Source organism: Sus scrofa, chromosome 3, assembly GCF_000003025.6.
Source record: "Sus scrofa isolate TJ Tabasco breed Duroc chromosome 3, Sscrofa11.1, whole genome shotgun sequence".
Classification (NCBI taxonomy): domain Eukaryota; kingdom Metazoa; phylum Chordata; class Mammalia; order Artiodactyla; family Suidae; genus Sus; species Sus scrofa.
The window spans coordinates 46,137,529-46,162,527 of NC_010445.4; the positions used below are offsets into that span (position 1 = coordinate 46,137,529).

Genomic DNA, 24,999 nt, shown 5'->3' on the forward strand with positions numbered 1-24,999 from the left:
GCCGGACTCATCCAATCCTGCTACCGGTACCAACAACCATCTCACTCCGGCCTGTGCTGCGGCACGGCCCCCAGGCCTCCGGAGTTCCCTTGAGGTCCGAGGCCCACCGTTGGACGAGGAGCAATCGCGTCAGGCGCTGGGACAGGCTGCCCGGAGGAGAAGTTGGTGGACCTCCATCATGGCGGCGGCGGTGCGCGCCGCGGGGTTCTTCCCCGGGCTGTTTGGCGCGTCGGCAGGTGAGATTCGGGAGGCTGGGAACAGGCATTCTGGGCCGAGCGGGAGCTGGGGGCCCGCCCGGGGCCTGCAGACGCCCGGCGGGAAGAAACCAGAATCCGCAACCCCCGACTCCTCACGCCAGATTCCGTCCTGCCTGCATCTGCGGTGTGACCTTGCACGCGCTCGCGCCCTCTCTGGGTCTCAGGGCCCGGGTCTGTAAAGTGACAGTGGCCTGGGATCAGTCCAAGGACCCTTAGTTCACCAGACTGCTCGTGCCTGCTCGGCTAAGAGGGGCAGGGAAGTGGCATGCAAGCATCGCCTTCTGCGCGGGCACGATCCAAAGGTTCATTTGATGTTCAAGGGAGATAGCAGCTAGCTAAGCTCTAAAGAGGGAGACCATCCTCCAGCTTGAGTCAGATAGGATTGGTATCAGTAGTTTTGCTCTTACCGTTTTCCCCACCTTTTTATGGTTGTTTGCAGCCCGAGGAAGGGCAATCTGCTATCCTCTAGCCTGATGTTTACTTTTAGAAACCACTTGGTTGACTTGACCCTCTCTATTCGCTTTGTATTATTGTAAACCCACAATCCAGCATTCGTAGTCTCGAAATCCAAATATCTCTAAAAGTCGAAAAATACTTTTTTGAAATTCATTTTGTTGGGAAACTTGACACTGAAATCATTTGTCGGAAACCGATCTGAACTTTCTTTACTTTTCTTCGTCTCTGACCACCTCCTCCTTTTCCAAAGCCCCGTTCAAATAGCACCTAGTATTTGTAGCTTTCTTTCCTGAGCTCTTATGTTTGCCAGGGACTGTCTTAAACTCTGCTTTTTTCCTTACTTCATCTTCACATTTGTCTTTATGAGATAGATGCCTTTATTATTCCCGTTTTATACATGAGGGAATTAAGGCACGCAGAAATTGAGAAACTTGTCCAAGGGTAGGCTGGGAGAGTGCCAAGTTTTTGTGCCCACATCACCTGGCTCCAGAGCTTGTTTCTTTTTCGTTTTTTCCTTTTTTTTTTTTTTTTTTTTTTGTCTTTTGTCTTTTGTCTTTTTGTTGTTGTTGTTGCTATTTCTTGGGCAGCCTCCCGCGGCATATGGAGGTTCCCAGGCTAGGGGTTGAATCGGAGCTGTAGCCACCGGCCTACACCAGAGCCACAGCAACTCGGGATCCGAGCCGCGTCTGCAACCTACACCACAGCTCACGGCAATGCCGGATCGTTAACCCACTGAGCAAGGGCAGGGACCGAACCCGCAACCTCATGGTTCCTAGTCGGATTCGTTAACCACTGCGCCACGACGGGAACTCCACTTTTTTTCGTTTTTTCTTTTTCTAGTGTATAAACTTTTATTTTGGTAGCAGCTTTATTGGGATGTAATTTACGTTACATGCAGTTCACCTTCTTAAAATATACAGTTCAATGGATTTTAATATATTCAGAGCTATGCAACAGTCACCACAATCAATTTTAGAACATTTCCATCACCCCTAAAAGAAACCCTGTAGCTCTTACCCCCCACCCTCAGATCCCCATTGCCCTTAGCCCTTGGCAACCGCTAATCTACTTTCTATCTCTATGGTTTGCATGTTCAGGATAGTCCATATAAATGGAATCATATAATATGTGGTCTTTTTTGACTTCTTTCACTTAACATAATGTTTTCCAGATTCATCCGCATTGTAGCATGTATCAGTGCTTAATTCCTTTTTATGGCTGAATATTTTGTTGTGTATATACACCACATTTTGTTCATCTCATCAGTTGAGCATTTGTTTGTTTCCTTTTTTGCCACACAGGCAGTAGGTGGGAATTCCTGAGCCAGGGATTGAACCTATGCTGCACAGAGGCGACCAGAGCCACAGTGGTGAGAAAGCAGGAGATTCAACCCACTAGGCCATCAGAGAACTCCCAAGTTGAGCATTTGGGTTCTCTCCATCTTTTTGCTATTGTGCCATAATGCTGCTATAAATATTAGTGTGCAATGTTTTTGTGTGTACATACATTTTCATTTCTCTTATGTATATGCCTGGTAGTAGAATTGCTAGATCAAATGGTAATTCTATGTTTCACTTTTTGAGGAACTGCTAGACTGTTCTCTAAAGTAGCTGCATTCCCACCAGCATGAGGCTCCTCTTCAACACTAGTTATTTTCTGTCTTTAGCAACAGTCATCCTAGTGGGTGTGAAGTGGTATCAATTTGTGGTTTTGATTTTCTTTTTTTTTTTTTGTCTTTTGTCTTTTTGTTGTTGTTGTTGTTGCTATTTCTTGGGCCGCTCCCGCGGCATATGGAGGTTCCCAGGCTAGGGGCTGAATCGGAGCTGTAGCCACCGGCCTACGCCAGAGCCACAGCAACACGGGATCCGAGCCGCGTCTGCGACCTACACCACAGCTCACGGCAATGCCGGATCGTTAACCCACTGAGCAAGGGCAGGGACCGAACCCGCAACCTCATGGTTCCTAGTCGGATTTGTTAACCACTGCGCCACGACGGGAACTCCTGGTTTTGATTTTCATTTCCTTGCTAATGAATGTCTTTTTTTGGTGCTTATTGGCCATTTCTATATGTTCTTTGGAGAAATGTCCATTCCAATCTTTATCTGTTTTAAATTGGGTTGTCTGTCTTTTTAGGGCCTCACCTGTAGCATATGGAGGTTCCGAGGCTAGGGGTTGAATCGGAGTTGTAGCCGCAGCTCCACAGCAACAGCCAGATTTGAGCTGCATCTGTGACCTACACCACAGCTCATAGCAACGCCAGATCCTTAACCCACTAGGCGAAGCCAGGGATTCAACCTGTGTCTTCATGGATACTGGTCAGATTAGGGAACTCCTGGGTTGTCTTTTTATTAGTTGAATTATAAGTGTTCTTATATATAGTCTAGATAGAGGTCCCTTGTTAGAGAAATGATTTGCAAAAATTTTCTCTAAATCTGTGTGTTTTTTCATTTTTTTTTTGAGTGTTGTTGAAGCACAAATTTTTAAATTCAAATGAAATCTGATTAATCTGTTTTTTCTTTTTGTTGCTTATGTTTTTAGTGCCATACCTATGAAACCATTCTCAAATCCAACGTCATGATTATTTATCCTTATTTTTTTTTGTTGTTGTTGTTTTTTTTTTGTTTTGTTTTGTTTTTGTCTTTTTGTGTTGTTGTTGTTGCTATTTCTTGGGCTGCTCCCCCGGCATATGGAGGTTCCCAGGCCAGGGGTTGAATCGGAGCTGTAGCTGCCAGCCTACGCCAGAGCCACAGCAACGCGGGATCCGAGCCGCGTCTGCAACCTACACCACAGCTCACGGCAACGCCGGATCGTTAACCCACTGAGCAAGGGCAGGGACCGAACCCGCAACCTCATGGTTCCTAGTCGGATTCGTTAACCACTGCGCCACGACGGGAACTCCTATCCTTATTTTTTACTCTTAAGGTTTTATCATTTTTGCTCTTACCTTTAGATCTATTTTGAGTTTATTTTTGTACATAGTATAAGTAGGGTTCCAACTCCATACTTTTATATGGAGATGCTCACTTGTCTCAGCACCATTTGTTGAAAGGATTATTCTTTCCCCATTGATTTTTCTCAGCACCCTTTTCAGAAATCAGTTGCCAGTGAATTCTGTCGGAGCCTGTTCTGCAGCACTGTTCTGTGAAGTGGCACGGTCCGGTTACAGCTGGTGCTGCCAGGCTCCAGACGAGAGAGGCGAATGGAGTGCTGTGGGAATTAGGGTGCCTTCACCAGGAGGTGGTGTTTCAGGCAAATGGGGAGAACCTGTCAGAGACACGCAGAAGGATTCAAAAGTTCAAGACTGACTGCGAGTCTGCTGTGGCCAGAGTGGGGTAAGGGAGAGTGGCGGAGATAAGGCTGATGTGGAAGGTTCAGGCCAAGTCCGCAGCCCTGAAGGCCATGCTGAGGAGTTTTGACTTTTGTCCTGCAGACCACAGGGGTCCAAAGAATTACATATCTGGGCTGTGAGGTGACCAGACCTGTAGTTTTAGAGAGGCCTGTGTGACCGCAGATGTGAATTAGAGGGAGAGAGACTGGAGACAGTGAGACTGTGGTCAGCATGTGACTGAGGAATGGTGCATGAACCAGGAGGGGCCGTGAGACTGGAGGAGAGGATGCAGCTGATAGGTGGATAGATATTTGAGGAATTTATCGGGCTTGGCAGCTGCTCAGATGTAAAAAGATATGATGTTATCTACTTGGGCAGGTAGTCATGGAGAAATTCTCTTGGTACTTTTTTTCTATAGATAGTACTATTCTTTAGGTATTAAAAGTGTTCCTTTTCATGTGGAAATGTATCTTAATTTTTTTTTTTTTTTTTGATTTACAGGTAATTTATGGTCCAGGCAGCTTTACTTAAACACCTTTCCAGCGGCTTCCATTTTGACATCGAAGACTTTTCCCAGCAATGGTGAGTTTAATTTCTCTACCTTTTCTTATAAGATCTAGTGTTAGAGTACGTAGTTTTCAAAAATGTAAATGAACGAAGTTACTTCCTCATAATAGAAATGCACAAGCTCTAAAGAGTATTTTTCAAGTTTTTAATGATTACAATTGTTGTAGTTCAAGGCTTTAATAAATAGTGGCTACAATTTATTAAGTAATTACTGTGTGTCAGGTTAGTAGTATGTTATCTTGGCTAATTCTCACACTGGTTTTTATGAGGGAGTTAGTTGTTAGTCCCATTTTACAGATGATGAAGTGAGTCTCAGAGGCTAAGTGACTTGCTCAAGGTTACACAGCCAGTAATGGCAGGACTAGGTCCTGAGCTGTCTTGGATGATGTGATGCTTCCATGAAACACAGTCTTTGTAGAAGGTCTTTGGCTTCTACCTGACAGTGCAGAGCCAACACAGTCTTTGTAGAAGGTCTTTGGCTTCTACCTGACAGTGCAGAGCCCTCTCTTCAGTTACTTTCCAGGAAGGAAGGAAGGCAGCACTTGCTGAGCCTGTGCTGTGCTTGTGTTCAATCAAATCTTCCCTTTCCAACATGGTTTCTGGTTTTGGGCAGAATCAAATCTCATTGTGAGCTTGAGTCTCTGGACCTCTCCTTGCTGGGTTTTACTTTTAGTCCTACTCTGTTCATCTTGTTAACTCTCTTGCCGAGATGCCTTTGACATGAGTGGTCCAGCAGAGGGATTAGGAGGGCCTGGCTCTTCCTGCCTTTGCTTTTTTTTTTTTTTTGTCTTTTTTGTTGCTATCTCTTGGGCCGCTTCCACGGCATATGGAGGTTCCCAGGCTAGGGGTTGAATCGGAGCTGTAGCCACCGGCCTACGCCAGAGCCATAGCAACGTGGGATCCGAGCCGCGTCTGCAGCCTGCACCACAGCTCATGGCAACGCTGGATCGTTAACCCACTGAGCAAGGGCAGGGACCGAACCCGCAACCTCATGGTTCCTAGTCGGATTCGTTAACCACTGCACCACGACGGGAACTCCTGCCTTTGCTTATTTGTTGTTTGGGTGATTCAGTCGTAAACTACCTGCTCTGCCTTGTACTGTGAGCCAGGCAGTGCCCCCAGCCTGGGCTGATGTGGGGCCTAGAAAAGGCTTCCTGAGGAAGGCCAGAGAGGAGCACTCTTGGCTGAGGGGAGAGCCCTGAAGAAGGCCCTGGAGGGCGGGGGGGAGAGTGCTGACTGGTGGAGTGACAGCACTGTTCTCAGCTCTTCTCCTTTCTGCCTTTACAACCAAGGACAAGTGACACCCCTTGGACCCTCAGTTTCCTCATTTATAAAACAGAGATACTTTGTTTTATACTTTGAAGATTATTGTCTTAAAATATTGTACTTCCAAAGAATACTAAAAGGCTTCTATCTTAAGACTCGTTCCCTTTCCTATGCCTTCTCATCTTCCAGTGACACTTTATTTTTTAGTTTTCTTCTGGTTATATTTCTAAACCGATAGCATATATTGTTTATTTCTCAGCTAACATTGTTACACTAGTTGAAGATTTAACTCTTATACCATCATCCCTGCTTTTTCTGAACATAGTCATAAGCACAATTTTGATGGAATCTATAGGCAGTGTTTTGATTATTAAGGTTATGTATATGTTCTTTACAGCGGAGCTAGGTAGTAGTTGACCCTTGACCAACATGGGTTTGAACTGCACAGGTCCACTTATACCTGTATTTTTTTCAATAAATGTGTACTGCTATACTACATGATCCAAGATTGGTTGAATCCAAGGATAATAGAGAGTGGTCAGCTGGAGAAGGCCGACTATATTAGACATGGATTTTCTGCTGGTGGGATTTTCAGCTGCTCACCCCCACATTGTTTAAGGGTCAACTGTATTCTCTCATTACATATCTGCTAGTGTTAATGATTGCCTTGTTTTTTCTTTATCGTAGAGTTAATAATTGCCTTGTCTTTTTAAAAATTGCTTTATTTTCATTGCACTATTTTTCTAAAGCTTGTAGCAACAGCACATTAAAAAAGATTATTTCTAAACTCTGAAGCTGATTTCTTTCTGCTTTTGACAGTTGGACCTTTTTAGGCTAACATTATTAGCTATGAGTAGTATTTTGATCTTTTGAAAAGGATTAAAGAATTCTAAATCTGATGGTAGTGATTGTTAGGCTCTTAAAGTATATGAAGGATTGCAGTACTAAACTGTAAGAATAAATTCATGTGCATTAGATATTTTGTTGAAGACTGAGGAGGATACAAGAAAAGCTAAAATACAGACCTACCATGTGGCACACAAGAAAAGCTAAAATGTGTCTAACATAATGGGATTTGGAATGATTATTGAAGACCTGAATTTATTTAAAATGAAAAGCCAGTATTTTCTATTTATTTTTAATTGAATAATTCACTAAATGAACTAATAAACTTCACTGTGTCATCTGAGTCAGCCTCCACAAGTTTTGTTTTTTTTTTCAAAGAAAGACTGTCCTCAAAATATGCTTCCTAAAAGTTCAGAATTTTAGTGGCTTATTTTAATTAGTAATAGTTAATTACTTGGTGTTGACAATGTTTCTTCATAGGCATAGTGCATCTAACATAGTTTTATTCCATCTACCTGCAGGCCCTTTGTCACCTCCAGGAACCAGAGACAACCATCATTTTACCAGCTTGGCTTGTGCACTTCAGACACAATGCAGTATTTCTTCTCCCAGTAACTGGATGGGCCAACAGTACAGATCCTATAGTTTCTTCACTAAATGTATGTAGACTGGCCACAAACTTCCCATTTCATAAAATAGGAAAATAGTAGGTGTTTTGTATCTTAATTTTTCTTTTTCTTTTTTCTCCTAAGTGAATAAATACTTTAGAGATTTGTATATGATGTACAGACATATATGTATATGAAGTACAGACATACCTCGTTTTATTGCACTTTGTGGATACCATCCATATATAGATCCATATATAGGTTTATATGTAGAATATAAAGAAATATTTTTTTCCCTTTTTACGGCCATACCTACAACGTGTGGAAGTTCCTGGATTAGGGGTTGCATTGGAGCTGCAGCTGCCAGCCTACACCACAGCAAGAGCAACACCAGATCCAAGCTGCATCTGTGATCTACACCTCAGCTGTGGTAATGCTAGATCCTTAACCCACTGAGTGAGGCCAGGGATCAAACCCGCATCCTCACAGATATGTCAGGTCCTTAACCACTGGGCCACAACAGGAACTCTTGGATACTATATTTTTTATTTTACAGATTTAAGGTTTGTGACACTTTTGTGTCCAGCAAATCTACACCATTTTTTCCCAACAGCATTTGCTCACTTTGTGTCTGTGTCACATTTTGGTAATCTCACAATATTTAAAATTTTTCCATTATTGTTGTATTTGTTGGGATGATCTGTGATCAGTGATCTTTGATGTTACTGTTATGACTGACTGAAGGTCAGCATGTTTTAGCAATAAAGTGTTTTTAAATTAAGGCATGTACATTGTTTCTTAAACATAATGCTCTTGCACACTTAAGACTACCATATAGTGTAAACATAGGTTTTATATACACTGGGAAACCAAAAAATTAATGTGATTCACTTTATTTTGATACTCACTTTGTTGCAGTCATCTGGAACCAGACTCCCAATGTCTCTGAGGTATGCCTGTACTATTGAAATAAAAATGTTCCTTCATGTACCTCCTAGAATTACCTCACATGCTACCAATTGTATTTGTACTATACTTTTGGGAGTGCTGCTTTACTTAAAATACCTTCATTTCAGGCCCAAGAGGTCTAAAGAGTATTGAATTGTGGCCCAAATCCCTGCGATTTAGATTCACACCACGAGTATACTCAAAGTCTGTTCTCAGTTGCACTTTAGTTGAGGACATGGGGCTAACCTGAAAAGTACATTTTAAGTAGATGTTGTTTTGCTAATGCTACTCCTAATAGTATTTGAAAGAGTCCAATCTGAACTGAAATTAGCTTGTAATAAATGGAGGCTGAATCCACAATTTAGTGTTAGGCACATTAAAAGAAATTAGGATAATAAAGCCAATTCATTTTAGACTATTTGGTAAATACAGAATCAAAAAGAAAAAAACCACCTGTAATCCTACCACCCTAAAATCCTCGGTTTGCCACTTTTTTCAGGCAGCAGTGGGCTGTGTGTTTTCCCGTGTCTGCATACGGGCTTCTCCTGTGCATTGTTGTAACTGTAGCATGTGTCATGGTGTGAGTACAGATCACTTTAATTTGAAAGTCTTGTAGTGCTCGCTTATTACAGAAAAGAGGACCAGATGATGGGGGATTGCAAGTAATACAGGCTTGCTTGTATCTGTGGCTTTTGGTGCAAAAAGAGAGGTGGGTAGAGTTGAAGCTGTTAGCCTCTTCCTTGGTGCCCCTGGTCCCACTGTTTTCTAGGAGCTGACTTTGTATACTTTAGGGCATATATCAGACTTACAAGCCTTTTAAAAAATAGTCTTTTCCCTGCCCTAGAAGGCTTTTTCTCTCTCTTTGTGTTCTAGCGGTGCCCCTTGCCCTCTGAGACCCTGGTCCCTGCACTGTTGTCCTCCACCTGCCTCCGAGTCTCCACTAGCCTTTCTTTTCACTCAGTCATAGGACTCTGTACCCTTATGAATTTATTGCTCCCAAGTCAAGCGGGAATGAACTCAGTTGAAAGCATCATGGGACTAGTGTTTGTTGTTTCAGTAGGAAATGGTTTTTGATTTTCTAAATCTCCCCCAAGAAATTGAAAACAAAAAACAAAACCAATTTTTCAAACCTCATTATGATTTCATAAGAATATTTAACATTGTACTTGTAAATCTGTCCCTCTGCCATAGAGGGTGTACCATTTAAATCCCTTTGATGCAAATTAGTAAGCAATGCTACTTTGCATGATTAAGAGAGAAATAGCTTAGTATATCAAGTTGGATGCAATAGTGGATTGTGGGTATGTGTGTAGACATGAACTTTATTTTGTATAACCACAAGAGTTAACAGATATATATATTAACCTATGCACTTCCAGAAAATGAAAGAAAAAGTTAAAATAATAGTAAATCTATTCTAAATAGCATTTTAAGTTAATTAGAATCTTAGACCAGTATGTCTTGATATTAAAGTAGTAAAATCTATGTCAAAACAACTTAATTCAACTTGTAGCCATTTAATATTACGTCTCTGAATAATAATCAGGAATTTGAGATAAGGCTCACAGTGTAATGTGTTAAGTTAAATAAAAACAAGATATGCAATTGTATATACATATAATTTCAATTTTGTTTAAATAAAACAATATATACATATATATTTATGTGTACATACATAAATAAAGAAAAATAAATACATCTGATCTAACAGTGGTGATGGGATTTTTTAGAAAGCATTCTTCAGGAGCTCCTGCTTTGGTGCAACAGGATTGGTGGTGTCCTGAAACATGGGTTTGATCCTGGGCCTGGCACAGTGGGTTTAGGATCCAGCATTGCTGCAGCTGCGGCTTAGGTTGAGACTGTGGCTTGGATCTGATCCCTCGTCTGGGAGCTCCATATGCCGTGCGGTGACCAAAAAAAAAAAAGTATATACATATATATATATATTCTTCATATGTCTTCATTTTCTAGTTTAAAAAAATAGCAATTTCTCTTATAATCTGGACAAAGACTAAAACCACTTTTAATAGCATAATGGCATTCAAAAGTTGACATATGAGTTTCTGTATTTTTCAAATGTAGTTAATTTTATTGTACTCATACATAAAAAAACAAACTAAACTCTTTAGTCTTTTATGTCTTTTTCTTAATATCAAGTTCCTTTTAAAATCTAATCCCTTTTAGTCTTAATGAGAGATTTGCTTATTCTGATTCTAAGAAAAGCTATGATTGATGGACCTTTATGCCTCTATTGAAAGTGCTTTCACTGTGAACTTTCAAGTTTTCACTGGCATTTATAGACACCATCATTTAAAAAATGATGCATAAAGCAATTAGAGAAAATCAGTCTTTAGTGTGGTTCTTGTAAATGAATCCTTGTAAATCTAAAGTTTGAGCTGTTAACGCTTTGTTCTGATATGAAAAGCAATGTGTGATGTAGAAGCTTGCTTACTTCTCTGAGCTTCAGTTTTGAAGATCAACTGTAATAATATGTGTGTATTTTGAAATGTACAGGTAAAAAGCACTAAAAATATTACAAATCCAAAACATTTTTCCATTTTCATGTTACCTACCCAAAGGATCAAGATGTAAGGCCTTTTGGGAAGCAAGCAGGTAGGACTTTTAAACCCTAAGACTCATAAGAGAAGGAGAATGAAGATACTCATTTGACTTCTAATATGTTTAGTGTTTCAGGCATATAAATATATGTAGCTTAGATTTTTGACTACTACAACAATGTGGCTCTGATTCTTTATTAAATAAATTGGTAATGGTCCATGGTCCTAAAATCAATTTGTGGTATTATGAAAGGTGGAAGTCCTTGTGAAGACAATTTAAATCAAATAAATGATGTAGCTACACCAGTCATATTTAGAAGTGATCAAAAGTAAATCTGGGAGTTCTCTGTGGGTTAAGGATCTAGTGTTGTCACTGCAGCAACTTGGGTTGCTACTATGGTGTGGGTTTTGTCCCTAGCCTAGGAATTTTTGCATGCTGCAAGCACAGCTGCAAAAAAAAGTAAAGAATCTGAATATTCCACAAGTACAAAGGGGAAAATACTGATTGAAATATATGATAGAAGAAGAATCTGGGGATCCAGTAAATTCATGAATGGAAGTAAATTAGCAGTATCAAGGTCTGTACATAAAATAAAAGACAACCATGATTTAAGAATATACCACATGCACATGTAAGTATTAACTCTCAGACCCTTAACCTACTCATTCTTTCCCAGGTATTGGTTAGCCTTTAATTAGAATTGAAGATGAATTTGAGCATCTCATTTTGAAGGATATACAGAGATGTTTAGGTATTTACAGAATAGAGCAAACAATCCAAATTATTAAGATTTATGGGTTCAAATTGCAGTGTTGGTTCTTTGGGCTAAGAGACCTATTTTTACCCAGGCTAGTTATTGATTATCTCAATAGTTATAATGGAGGCAAGAGGTCAGGGAAGAGACCTCTAACATAGTTGATAAAATGTCTGGGAAATGAGTCTACTGGAAAGCAAATGGGATCTGAATATTGGTTGTCCTTTGCGCAGAAGGCCATACTCTGTGAAAGGAGCAGACACGCCTCCTCTCAGGCTTTTCAGGTGTAACCACGTGACATGAACAAAGAATGTTTTAATTTTCCTTTCATTCCGTAATGATACAAGTGAACCTGACTTCTGGCTGTTTTTATTCAACAGAAATAAATCAATAGACCATAGATCATTGCTTAAATAAAAATTTAAAACCTATTTCTCTACAGTGACAGCAGATGAGCTATGGAAAGGTGCTTTAGCAGAGAGTGGTGCTGGAGCAAGAAAAGGAAGAGGCAAAAGAACTAAGAAAAAGAGAAGAAAGGATTTGAACAGGGGTCAGATCATTGGTGAAGGTAAATTTATTTATAAAAAACAGCCTAATGTACTTTCTAAGATTTTTTCCCCCTAGTTTTATAGATATTTTACAAACTGGAAGCATTAAAACATTTCTAATGAAGGGGACTAGGATCTGGGGTTTTAGAGTCCAACCAAATGGCTTATTGCCCTAAGATTGAGGGGAAACAAAATCCTGTAGTAAAGGATTCATTCACTTGGTTATTCATTCAAAAAACCTTAAGTGCCCTTGTGTGGCATCTGCTGCAAAAGTCCCTGCCCTCAAAGAACTTACAATTCAGTGGTAGGAGATGGAATAACTGGAGAACTGGCCAACTTTCTCGGCAGAGGGCCAGTGAGCAAATATTTTGTCAGCTTTGTTAGCCACAAGGTCTCTGTTACAACTGTTCAGCTCTGCTGTTGTAACACAGGAACAGTCATAGATGATACATAACCGAATGGGCATAGCTGTGTTCCAGTAAGACAGAAGAACAAAAATAAGTGATGGGCTGGATTTGGACTGTGGGCCTTACTTTGCCAACTCCTAGAACATGTGATTGTTTATATTTGTGTTTTTTAAAGAATGTAAATAGTGTAGTGTACTTGAATTTGTACTCTGGTTGCTGACAAATTATCTTTGATAGTAATAGCCTTTCAGGCATAAACACCTTTCACTATACTCGTAGCTCTTGCGTATCTGCTTGGGTGTTTTTCTTTATGACTTATCTTGTATTTTATTTTATTATATAACACTTTTAAAAACTTAATAACAATCATGCATGTATACTTTCTCAGTAAAAATATTCAGAGACTGTAGAGAAACCTAAAGTCCCCCTGATGCCCGTCTGTTTTCCCCAATCCCAGTTGCCTTCCCTAAGGAAACCACTGATCTCATTTCGATGTGTTACCTTCTGACATTCTGGTGCTTTTGTATACATAAACACCCTGAAAGGAATATATATTTTCTTTTTAGAAATAATTAGATTATACCGTATGTACATATTGTCTTATAATTTGCTTTTTTTTACTCAATAGTAGATCTTGGAAGTAGTTCCATTTCAGAACCCATAGAGTGCTTCATTCTTTCATTTAGTGCAGAGTATTTCATAGGGTGGATGTACCATAGTTCATTTAACCGTTCCAACAGTGCTGGACATTTGGATTGTTTCCATTTTTTTCTTTACAAATAACCCTTCCATGGGCATCCTTGTCCAAGCACACATATGCCTCACGTCTGTATGGGAGTGTTTTTCTATGAAGTGAAATTACTAGCTGTTAGGGTAGGTACATTTAAAATTTTAATAGATAGTGCCAAGTGAGCTGTAAAGTGATTATGTTAGTTTAAACTCCCACTAGTAGTATCATTATCCATTTACCCATTGCTTAGTATTTTAACACTCAAGAATTAAGTGCTTTGTACGAAGTCTTATTTGTGTATATTTTTAAATCTTTAGGACGTCATGGCTTCCTCTGGCCTGGTCTGAATATCCCTCTTATGAGAAATGGTGCTGTACAGACCATTGCCCAGAGGAGCAAGGAAGACCAGGAAAAGGTGGAGGCCGATATGGTCCAGCAGAGAGAAGAGTGGGACCGGAGGAGGAAGATGAAGGTTAAACGGGAGCGAGGATGGAGTGGAAACACATGGGGAGGCGTCAGTCTTGGTCCCCCGGATCCTGGTCCCAATGGAGGTAGCAGATCCTGGTTTTGCTTACCATTGTGACAGAGAGGGTCTTCCTGTTTCTGGAATTCTTAAATATCATTTCATTCACTCATCTCTTTAGATTGTCTTCCCCCTGCCCCCCCAAAGTATTTGAGCATCATTTAAATAACTTCCTATTATTACCCAGCTGTATTTTATGGAATAGTAGAGGCCTATAGACCAAGAAGTCTTCTACAAACAGAATGCAAAGCACTGGGTTCTGGTATCTTTATTGTGTGGCTTCTCAGAGCCTTTGAATGTGGTGGTGTGGATTCTGGATCTATAGAAGTCACATATAGGATGCAGTTTCCCAAACACTCCTGGTCATGAGGTAGGGAACAGCATGCCTTGGAAGTGCTATTTTCCTTTTCTTTTTTTTTTTTTTAAGGGCCACACCTGCAGCATATGGAGGTTCCCAGGCTAGGGGTCAAATCGGAGCTGCAGTTGCTGGCCTACTCCACAGCAACACTAGATCTGAGCCAGGTGTGCAACCTACACCACAGCTCATGGCAACACTAGGTCCTTAACCCCCTGAGCTAGGCCAGGGATTAAACCTGCAACCTCATGGTTCCTAGTTGGATTCGTTTCTGCCGTGCCGTGCCATGACCGGAACTCCAGGGAGTGTTGTTTTGATAACAAGTGAAACCAGATAGTTGTTAGTTAGGCTCATAAAATACACATGAAATAAAAATTGATAATATCAGAGTTCCCTTCGTGGCTCAGTGGTTAATGAATCCGACTAGGAACCATGAGGTTGTGGGTTTGACCCCTGGCCTCACTCAGTGGATTAAGGATCCAGCGTTGCCATGAGCTGTGGTGTAGGTCGCAGACACGGCTTGGATCCTGTGTTGCTGTGGCTCTGGTGTAGGCTGGTGGCTATAGCTCCATTTGGACCCCTGGCCTGGGAACCTCCATGTGGTGCAGGTGCAGCCCTAGAAGAGACAAAAAAAAAAAAGTTGATAATATTTATCAGACTAAGTTAGAAAACAAAATCACCCCCTCCCCACTTCCTACGTAAAGTAAAAATCATCTGAAAAATTTATTCTTGTCAATGCATAGAAGATGAAGTAGACAAGAGCTGGGCTGCTTTCTCAAGTTTGGCTTAAAGAGGAGAGGAGAGGAGGGGCTGAGATGGAGAGACGAAGGCCACCATGCTTAGGGCTGAGCAGAACGCTTCAGTTGAAAGAATGAAGAAACGCATAAACTTAAGTCACTAATGAGAGCCCAGATTTAGAGTATAGATAAATGTACTTGTTAATAGAAAAAAGGACAGAGTCGATGAGCCTGTATTGTTAGTGTGAAAGTGGGGGTGGGGCAGGGACTGTGTTGAGTGCTGGGTCTCTTGAGGTTTCAGTGAGTCTGTGAGGTGGACATGAGGGCATTGATGAGCATGGCCGCCAGAATAGGTTGATAATTTTGTTGACAAGGTAGGGTATGGGACTGGCCTCAAAATTATCAAGTGGAATAGGAGTTAGAGTTTAGGTGAAAGAAGATTGACTGTGAGTTGATATTCATTGCAGCTGGCTGATGGTACATAAGCATTCATTTTACTGTTCCATTTTTGTCTATAATTATAAAATTTCTAGAGCAAAAAGTTAAAAAAATAAAAGAACACAGAGAGCGTTTGAAATGGCTGCTGTGGTGAGTAGAGAAAGACCTAACCAAGGGATGCAGAAAGCCACCAGGCAGCAGGGAGGACTCAGCTGAGTTGGAGACCATGAATTCTTAGGGGCCCGAAGAATTTTTATTGTGTATCTTGCTTTGACGTCTCCAGTAGCACCCAGCTTGTCAGGTGTGGCCAGACAGCTGTGCCGATTCTCTCCTGGATGGTGTGATGGAGACAGGGAGAGGTGAGGGAGTTGAGGACATTTGCAAGACCTGGTGGAAATGTTGGACTGTGGTATCTCGACCTAATGGGATAGGCTGGAAGAGCAGAGGGGTGATGGTAAGGGGAACAGGGGTCAAGAGTCTAGAGATGCTGGGAGGTCCAAGAACCATCATCTTTGAGTCACTGAGTGAGAGCTGGAGGGGTAAGAGGATGCAGTCAGGGAGATGGGGGCCGGGTTTATGAATTTAGAGGTGGAACAGTTTCTGGTGATGATGAAGGAACAGGGTATGGCCTGGGGAGTGACACCAAAATATCTGAGATTCTTTATTAAGAGCTGGTGATTGAGGTCTTAAGAGCTGGCGATTGAGTTCCTGATGTGGCACAGTGGGTTAAGGATCTGACTGCAGGGGCTTAGGCTGCTGTGGAGGTGTGCGTTCAATGCCCAGCCCAGCTCAGTGGGTTAAGGGAACAGGCATTGCCATAGCTTTGGTGCAGGTCTCAGCTGTGGCCAGGATTCAGTCCTTGGCCTGGAAACTTAGATATCTCATGGATATACCCCCCAAAAAAGTTGGTGATAGTGCCTGTCTTAAAAAATGCTTTCAGGAGTTCCCGTCGTGGCGCAGTGGTTAACGAATCCAACTAGGAACTATGAGGTTGCGGGTTCGGTCCCTGCCCTTGCTCAGTGGGTTAACGATCCGGCGTTGCCGTGAGCTGTGGTGTAGGTTGCAGACGTGGCTCGTATCCTGCGTTGCTGAGGCTCTGGCGTAGGCTGGCGGCTACAGCTCCGATTCAACCCCTGGCCTGGGAACCTCCATATGCCGCGGGAGTGGCCCAAGAAATAGCAACAACAACAACAACAACAAAAGACAACAAAAGACAAAAAAAAAAAAAAAAAAAAAAAAGCTTTCATACACTAATTATACATATAGACACATTTATCAGTATACCTGTTTCTTTTCTCCCCACAGAAACATATGATGATTTTGATACCAGGATACTTGAGGTAGGCATGCTGAATTAAATACCCAGTTAAGCCTTTGGAGAGGCTGGGGTGGGTGGAGTAGGGATAGGGCAAGAGGAACAGGGAGGAAAAGCCTTTGATGCAGGACTTTTTCTGTTTTGTTTTTTTTTTCTGAAAGAAAGAAACTAATTTCTGTTACTTGATATTGGCTGCCCTTTTGGGAGGCTACCAACTGAGGTCTCATGACAAGGCAACTTCAGTGATATTGTTGATAATAGAATTTGGAGATTACATTTAAACCTCCTCTTTCCCAAAGCAAAGCAGTCACAGTAGCAGTTTCTTCCTGAATCATCTGTATCTGACAGTTCAGGGAGCAGCAATTGAGAGGAGCATGGGGAGGGGTACAAAGCGTGGAGTTACTGTGAATGTCCAGCTCTTGATGGGGAAATGGTCTGCTGTCCTGCTTGTAGGCCCCTGAAACTGAAGCCTGTATCAGGTAAGTTTTAATCACTCTTTCCAGGGCAGTTCCTTAAATAGCCAGCTTCCCTTCAAGCTAGTGCTGCATACTTTGTCAGTGTTAGATGCCATATGGAATAATCGTCTATAGAATGTATGATTGAGTGTACATATTGTTTCTTCAATATCAGCTGTATTAGAGAGTTTAAAATGTAAGTATTTGATATCTTAGGGTCCCAGCTTATACGATTTGGGGGTTGATTCCTTTGAAGAATTGGGTTACTTCCTTTCTGTAAGATTATCCATAAGAGTGGGCTGGAGCTCCCTTTTCCTTTAACTTCATTTTATGGGGAAAGGGCTGCCATGTAAGCAGTTTTTAGTTAACAGTTTCATTGTTCTTGGTAAATTTATAAATATGCAAAAAATGGAGATTATCCTGTAGTTCATAATATGCAGATATTTCCAAGTTTTCTATTATCTGTTGAGCCTAACCCTTTGATCTAGTCCTGTACTAATTATTTCTGTACACTGCATTTTATCATTTCTAAGATGCATGTTTTTTCATATTTTAGCATCCCCAATATTGTGATTTGTCTTAGAATCAGTTATAGACTATGTTAAAGTTTGATCAGCATCTTTTTTTTTTTTCTTATGGTGCATTCATTAAAATAGTGCATTGTGCTTTACAGCTTGAAGTCTCTTTAAAAGTTATCTCAGGAGTTCCTGTTGTGGCTCAGTGGTTAACGAATCCAACTAGGAACCATGAAGTTACGGGTTCGATCCCTGGCCTTGTTCAGTGGGTTAAGGATCCGGCATTGCCGTGAGCTGTGATGTAGGTTGCAGACACGGCTTGGATCCCGAATTGCTGTGACTCTGGTGTAGGCCGGCAGCTACAGTTCCAATTAGACCCCTAGGCTGGGAACTTCCATATGCCGAGGATGCGACCCTAGAAAAGGCAAAAAGACAAAAAATTAAAAAAAAAAAAGTTATCTCAAACCGTGAAATAAGAGAAAATCTTTTTTTCATTTTAGTCCTGAAAAAGCAGTGCAGATGGAGCTTTCCTTTGGAGAAAGTTTGCTTTTCATGCTCGTGGAATTGAGGGATGAGCTGCCTGTACACCACGTGTACCTCTGTGTGTGGAAAGAGATCACTCCAGTTTCCTCCTTCAGAATTTTTGTAAGGTCTAAAATTTATGAAACATTTTGTCTTTTAGGTGAGAAATGTTTTCAATATGACAGCAAAAGAGGGAAGAAAGAGATCAGTCCGTGTCCTGGTCGCTGTGGGGAATGGCAAAGGAGCTGCAGGTGAATGGGGTGTGGTAATACATGAGGTGCTGGTGTGGAGGTGGAGGACAGGTGTGGCCTGGACTCAGCTGTAGAGTCACTGGGTTCAGATTTTTTCTACTAATGAAATCTTTTAGTGGCTTGGAGCTTATAGACCTTGTGGTAGGCCCATGTAATCCCTTAGAGAGAAAAGAAAAAATAAATCTTCCTATATCTGTCTTTCCTGTGAGGACAATAAACATTTTAAAAGGCTTAAGACACTATGTGTATAACAGTGAAACATTGGGGGGGGGCACTAAATGTTCAACAGTAGAGGCACAGTTACAAAAGAAGTATAGCCATACATTGTAAATTCTGTAGCCATTAAAGAATTATGGAAAATTACTTATAAAATAATGGTAGATAAAAAAAAAAAAAAACCACTTCAGGAGTTCCTGCTGTGGCACAGTGGGTTAAGGATTCTGTATTGCTCCATCTGTGGTATAGGTTGCAGCAGCAGCTCAGATTTGATCTCTGGCCTGGGAAGGAGGTGGCCAAAAAACAAACAACCCACTTCATAAAAGACTGTATAATGTAATCCCAATTATTTATTTATTCATTTAGTCTTTTTTAGGGCCTCACCACCGCATGTGGAAGTTCCCAGGCTAGGGGTTGAATTGAAGCTGTAACTACCGTCCTACACCACGGCAACACGGGATCCAAGCCACGGCTGCAACCTACAGCACAGTTTATGGCAATGCCAGATCTTTTAACCCACTGAGTGGGGCCAGGGATCGAACCCACATCCTCATGTATACTAGTCAGGTTTGTTACTGCTGAGCCATGATGGGAACTCCCCAATTTTTTAAAAAGTATGTTTATATGCAAAGAAAAAACTGGAAGGATTGAAAAGATACACACTGAAAAGATTAAAAATGTTTAATCAGTATGTTTGCCAATCATTTAAATTTTCTTCCTGGTACTTTTCTTTAAAGTTTCCATAGTGAACATCTGTTTTTGAAATGTATACATGGGTGTGTGAAGGAAAGAAAATTGGCAAACTGTCTGTTTAAATCCTTACTGAGACTTTCAAAACAAGTAATACCTAAGCCACTCTTTTTTTTTTTTTGCCATTTTCTTGGGCCGCTCCCACGGCATATGGAGGTTCCCAGGCTAGGGGTCCAATTGGAGCTGTAGCCACCGGCCTACACCAGAGCCACAGCAATGCGGGATCTGAGCTGCGTCTGCGACCTACACCACAGCTCACGGCAACACCGGATCCTTAACCCACTGAACAAGGCCAGGGATCGAACCTGCAACCTTGTGGTTCCTAGTCGGATTCGTTAACCACTGCGCCACAACGGGAACTCCTACCTAAGCCACTCTTAACTCTTACTTTTGTATCTTTCCAGAGATTCTTTGTTCAGATATCACTGTACAGCTCTTAAAAAGAATTTATACAGAGGGATCACATTATTTATATCCATGATTTTATACCTGGTTTTTCTTGCTTAGTATTATACCCAGTGATTGATGTATTAGTGTAAATGGATTCCCCTTCATTTTTTGTCTTGACTGTATAGTGTTCCACTGTATGGATAAACATAATTTTTTTTTGTTTGTTTTTTTAGGGCCGCACCTGTGGCATATGGAGGTTCCCAAACACAACTCTTGTAACCTTTTCCTATTGCTGTATATTTATGTTGTTTCCACTTTTTTACTGTTTATGAAAATAGTGGGCTACTTGTACATGTCATTTGTTGTACTTTTGAAAGTATATCAATAGGGGAAATTTCTCACGGTAAAATTGCTGCCTCAGGGTTAACATAAGGCTGTATCAGTCTGTGTTTACCTGCGCCGTCACACCCTTGTCAGCACTGGAGAGAGTCAGACTTTGCTGATTATAAATAAGTGACAGTGTGAAACATATCTCTTAGTTTTGATCTACACTTCTTTAATTATGAGAGTTTGGACAGCATTTTATGTGTTTAATGGCCCTTATTTCCTTTTTGAGATGTGTTAGTTCTCCTGTATTCTCTTGGGTGATTATTTGCCTTGTTGATTGGTATAAGCTCTTTGTAAATCAAGGACATTAGCCCTTTGTCTGTCATATGTTTTGACTTTGAGTTTTCAAATTTTCCCCACACAAAAGTTTTAAATCCACAGAAGCTTTAAATCTTTAAATAGCAAGTTTGTCAGTCTTTTTAATTTCTGTTTTTGTGTCTTGTTAGAAAGACTTCATTAGAAGATTATGAATGCGTTCACTCATATATTCATTTCTCTAGTACTTAGATGGTTTAATTCATTTGTTTGGAATTGTAATCTGAAGCCCCTTCTGCCACATCATTCTCAGATGTCTTGCATATCTCATGGAATAGTACTGTCTTATGTTACTTTTCAGTATGTAATTCAAGAACAAAATACATTTTTCCAAATAATTGTGATAGAAAACAATGCAGACATTTCCACTGACTTATGATAAACCTCATTTCACAGGGTTAAGTATTTATAAACGCAAAAATCATTGATTTTATTTCCTGGCTAATTGAAATCTAAATTGCATTTGAAAGTTCCAATGAAATCCTGGTTTGACTCTATAGAAGTGTGTATTCCCCCCAACTTTTTTGGTTATTTTAAATCTGTTTCAGAAATCTTCAAAACTGTTCACCTTACTAATTTAGCATGATTTTTTAAAAGTATTCTTATTGAGTATATTTAGTTTTATCTAGAAATTTGTACAAGTTAGTGTTATGCATCTAACCTTTGCTTTCACAGGTACGTTTCCAAAATGTCCCAAAATAGAGAAGCAGATCTTTCTAGCCTCATGCGTTCTTACTCGTTTTGTACAGCAGGTTTTCTGTGGGCAGAAGAAAGATGAACTCCTGGGAAATGTTGTAGGAGCTGAAATATAAAATGTAGTAAAGGACATTATGTGCCAAATTTATGCTCCTTTTCATATTTTTTCTTTTTCTTTTAAAGGTTTTGCCATTGGGAAAGCCACTGAACGGGCAGATGCTTTCAGAAAAGTATGTACATTTTTCCTTTATTAATGGTAAAAGATCAGTAAGCTATGTGCTAGACACCATGGCAACCACAAAAAAATAAAATCAAAATAAGAACTGTCCCCTGAGGCTTACTGTCAAAGTGTATTTATCTCATAAAAAACAGTTTCAGAAGTACTTGTACTCTTTTGTCTCATTTCTATAGTATTTGTGACTGCTTACCAAAATTATGAAACAGTAGGGAGAATTTCAAAACTGACAGAATGTTAAAAGGTATTAGAGATTATTATTTTGTTTGGGTTTTTTTTTGTTTTTTTTAAATCAAATCCTTAGCTTTTCGAAGTATATAGTGAAATTTTGTATAAACTTGAAATTTTTTGTAATAAAATATTTTTTAAAAGGTATTTTTTGAGGAGTTCCCATCATGGCTCAGTGGTTAACAGATCTGACTAGGAACCATGAGGTTGTGGGTTTGGTCCCTGGCTTTGCTTACTGGGTTAAGGATCCGGTGTTGCCATGAGCTGTGGTATAGGTCGCAGATGTGGCTCGGATCCCTCGTTGCTGTGGCCATGGGGTAGGCCGGCGGCTACACCTCTGATTTGACCCCTAGCTTGGGAATCTCCATATGCCGCCGGAGCGGCTCAAGAAAAGGCAAAAAAAAAAAAAAAAAAAAAGGTATTTTTTGAAATCCTTGAGAAAATGTAAATTCAAACAGTAGATTTAAGAAAAATATTTTCCTGAGTTCCCATCGTGGCTCAGCGGAAACAAATCTGACTAGCACCCATGAGGACACAGCTTCAATCCCTGGCCTCGCTCAGTGGGTTAAGGATCTGGCGTTGCCATGAGCTGTGGTGTAGGTCATAGATGTGGCTTGGATCTGGTGTTGCTGTGGCTGTGGTGTAGACCAGTGGCTGCAGTTCTGATTCGACCCCTAGTCTGGGAACCGCCAAATGCTGTGGGTTGGGCCCTTAAAAAAAAAAGAAAGAAAAAGAAAAATATTTTCCCTTTTTCTTTTAGGCAAAGAACAGAGCAGTTCACTATCTGCATTACATAGAGCGATATGAAGACCATACAAGTGAGTTTTTTTTTTTTTTTTTTTTTTTTTTGTCTTTTTGCTATTTCTTGGGCTGCTCCCACGGCATATGGAGGTTCCCAGGCTAGGGGTCGAGTCGGAGCTGTAGCCACCAGCCTATGCCAGAGCCACAGCAACACGGGATCCGAGCCGCGTCTGCAACCTACACCACAGCTCACGGCAACGCCGGATCGTTAACCCACTGAGCAAGGGCAGGGACCGAACCCGCAACCTCATGGTTCCTAGTTGGATTCGTTAACCACTGCGCCACGACGGGAACTCCACAAATGAGTGTTAATCCTTTAGAATTTGTGGAATTTATACTTGTTTCATTATGTGTGACAGTATGTTTCTATAGGTATGTTTGTGTTTCTCTGCTTGTTACTACATTTTTACATAAAAATGTATAAAATGTAGAAACAAACTTTCTCTCCTGAGAAGGTTATTAATGAGTGAAATCCTCTTGGCCAGTGTGTGATGGCTGTTTAGGGGAGTGTTAGCTGCTTTGTGGTATTTGTCAGGGGTATTTGTCAGCTACACCTCTAATCCTTATGTTTATGTTTTTACCCTCCAGTATACCATGATATTTCTTTAAAATTTAAAAGGACGCATATCAAGATGAAGAAACAACCCAGAGGTAACTAAAAAAATAATTTGTCAAAGATAAAACAGAGCAGACAATTTCCTCCTGTCCTCTATTTTTGCTCACCTTTATCTGAACTCATTTTGAAAATGCCATAATGGAAAGGCCTCTGTTAGTTTTAAGAAGATTGAGACTCTTGGGGAAGTAAAAAGTAGTTAACCTACCCAGGCTCCCCTGATTACAAGCACATTCCAGGGGGAACTGTAGGTGGGAAAAGCAGTAGGAAACAGTAAAAAAGTGAGTAGTTGGGTTTGTGGTGGGAACATTAGTTACTCCTAGAGAATTTACTGATGGTATCAGAAGGTTCTTCTAGCTTATTCAGTTCTACTCATTTACTGTCATCATCCAATATTGATTGAACATCTTTTGTAAACCAGGTGCTACACTAAGTTCTGAGGGTCTGGAGATGGACCTTCTTTCTGTCTTATGGAAGAGTAGGGAGGCAGGCAGGCAGAGTTCAGGGTCATGGGACTGTGCAGTCATGCCTAGGGGTCTCTAGGTGCAGAATTTTGAACATGCTGATTTGTGTTTCCCCTGTGGTTCTGCAGTAAAAATGATCTCATATAACTCTAGCTACATCTTTAATAGTCTGGATCAGAAGATAATACATTGTACAGTATTTAAATTTTTCACATCAACGCTCACACAACTTTGCTAGCAATATGGCATGGAAATAAATGAAGGAAAAAAAGTCAAATACAGTACTGATTGTATTAGTGCACCAGAACTCGCCTTCTGCTTTAAAGTCATAATTAATCATTCACATGCCAAATAAAAACCATGCATTTCATCATTAGAAAAAGTATTGAGGAGTTCCCTTTGTGGCTCAGCAGGTTATGAATCTGACTGGCATCCATGAGGACGCAGGTTCGATCCCTGACCTTGCTCAGTGGGTTAAGGATCCGATGTTTCTGTGAGCTGTGGTGTAGGTGGCCGACATGGCTCAGATATGGCATTGCTGTAGCTGTGGTGTAGGCCAGCAGATGCAGCTCTGATTTGACCCATAACCTGGGAACCTCCATACGCTGCTGGTGCAGCCCTAAAAAGACAACAACACTTAGACTAAGGTTTAGATCTGTGCTGTTCCATGTGGTAGCCACAGCCTGTGTGGCTATTGAACACTTGAAATGTGGCTTCTGAGAGCCACGGTAAGTATCAAATACATTACACCAGATTTCAAAGACTTAGTATGAAAAGAAGAAGAAATATCTCAAAAATATTACTGTATTGATCATGTGCTAAAATGATAATGTTTTGGATATATTGGATTAATAAAATATGTTACTAAAATTAGTTATAGCTCTTTTTTTTTGGCTTTTTGCCATTTCTTAGGCTGCTCCTGCGGCATATGGAAGTTCCCAGCCTAGGCGTTGAATCAGAGCTGTAGCCACCGGCCTACGCCAGAGCCACAGCAACACAGGATCCGAGCCGCGTCTGCAACCTACACCACAGCTCACGGCAATGCCAGATCTTTAACCCACTGAGCAAGGGCGGGGATGGCACCCTCAACCTCATGGTTCCTAGTTGGATTCGTTAACCACTGAGCCACGACGGGAACTCCTAGTTTTAGCTCTTTTTTAAAAAAACTTTATTTCTGTATCAGAATCTACAAATCACATATATGGCTTGCATTTTTGGTTTGTGCCATATTTTTTTGGACATATTACTTTAGACACATTTTTATCAGAGTGATTTTTAAAAGACTGCTCCAGTTTTAATTGCAGGTGCTGCCTTTTTAAAATTTTTCTTGTCTTCTAATCAAAGCTGTATTTTTCAGGTTTCTTTGTAGTAGACTCATTACTTGTGCATTGGGGTTAAATATTCTGGTTTTGAAATTAAAAGGACAGTATGATACATTACAGACAGCATTTCCTAAACTGTTTTCCTGTGTATCACTATTTCTACGGGGAGGTGGTAATAGGTGTTACTCAAAAAGGGG

The 24,999-nt window shown here is 40.7% G+C and overlaps 1 protein-coding gene across 3 annotated transcripts in view; it reads left to right on the plus strand.

Moving 5' to 3' along the window:
• The window catches only part of MRPS5 (mitochondrial ribosomal protein S5), a 31,838-nt gene continuing 6,876 nt past the window's right edge, over nt 38-24,999 (plus strand). Inside the window, exons 1-11 of one of the 3 annotated variants that reach the window (XM_021087085.1) lie at nt 38-236; nt 2,015-2,082; nt 4,543-4,623; nt 7,242-7,379; nt 12,032-12,157; nt 13,592-13,825; nt 16,633-16,667; nt 18,295-18,385; nt 21,323-21,369; nt 22,363-22,420; nt 22,992-23,054. In XM_021087085.1, coding sequence (XP_020942744.1) covers nt 2,052-2,082; nt 4,543-4,623; nt 7,242-7,379; nt 12,032-12,157; nt 13,592-13,825; nt 16,633-16,667; nt 18,295-18,385; nt 21,323-21,369; nt 22,363-22,420; nt 22,992-23,054 — 904 coding nt within the window. In that variant the 5' untranslated portion in view covers nt 38-236; nt 2,015-2,051. Of the gene's footprint in view, nt 237-2,014; nt 2,083-3,792; nt 4,046-4,542; nt 4,624-7,241; nt 7,380-12,031; nt 12,158-13,591; nt 13,826-16,632; nt 16,668-18,294; nt 18,386-21,322; nt 21,370-22,362; nt 22,421-22,991; nt 23,055-24,999 lie in introns of those variants that run through there. The other 2 variants (XM_003124819.6, XM_021087084.1) reach the window with 2 other exon arrangements.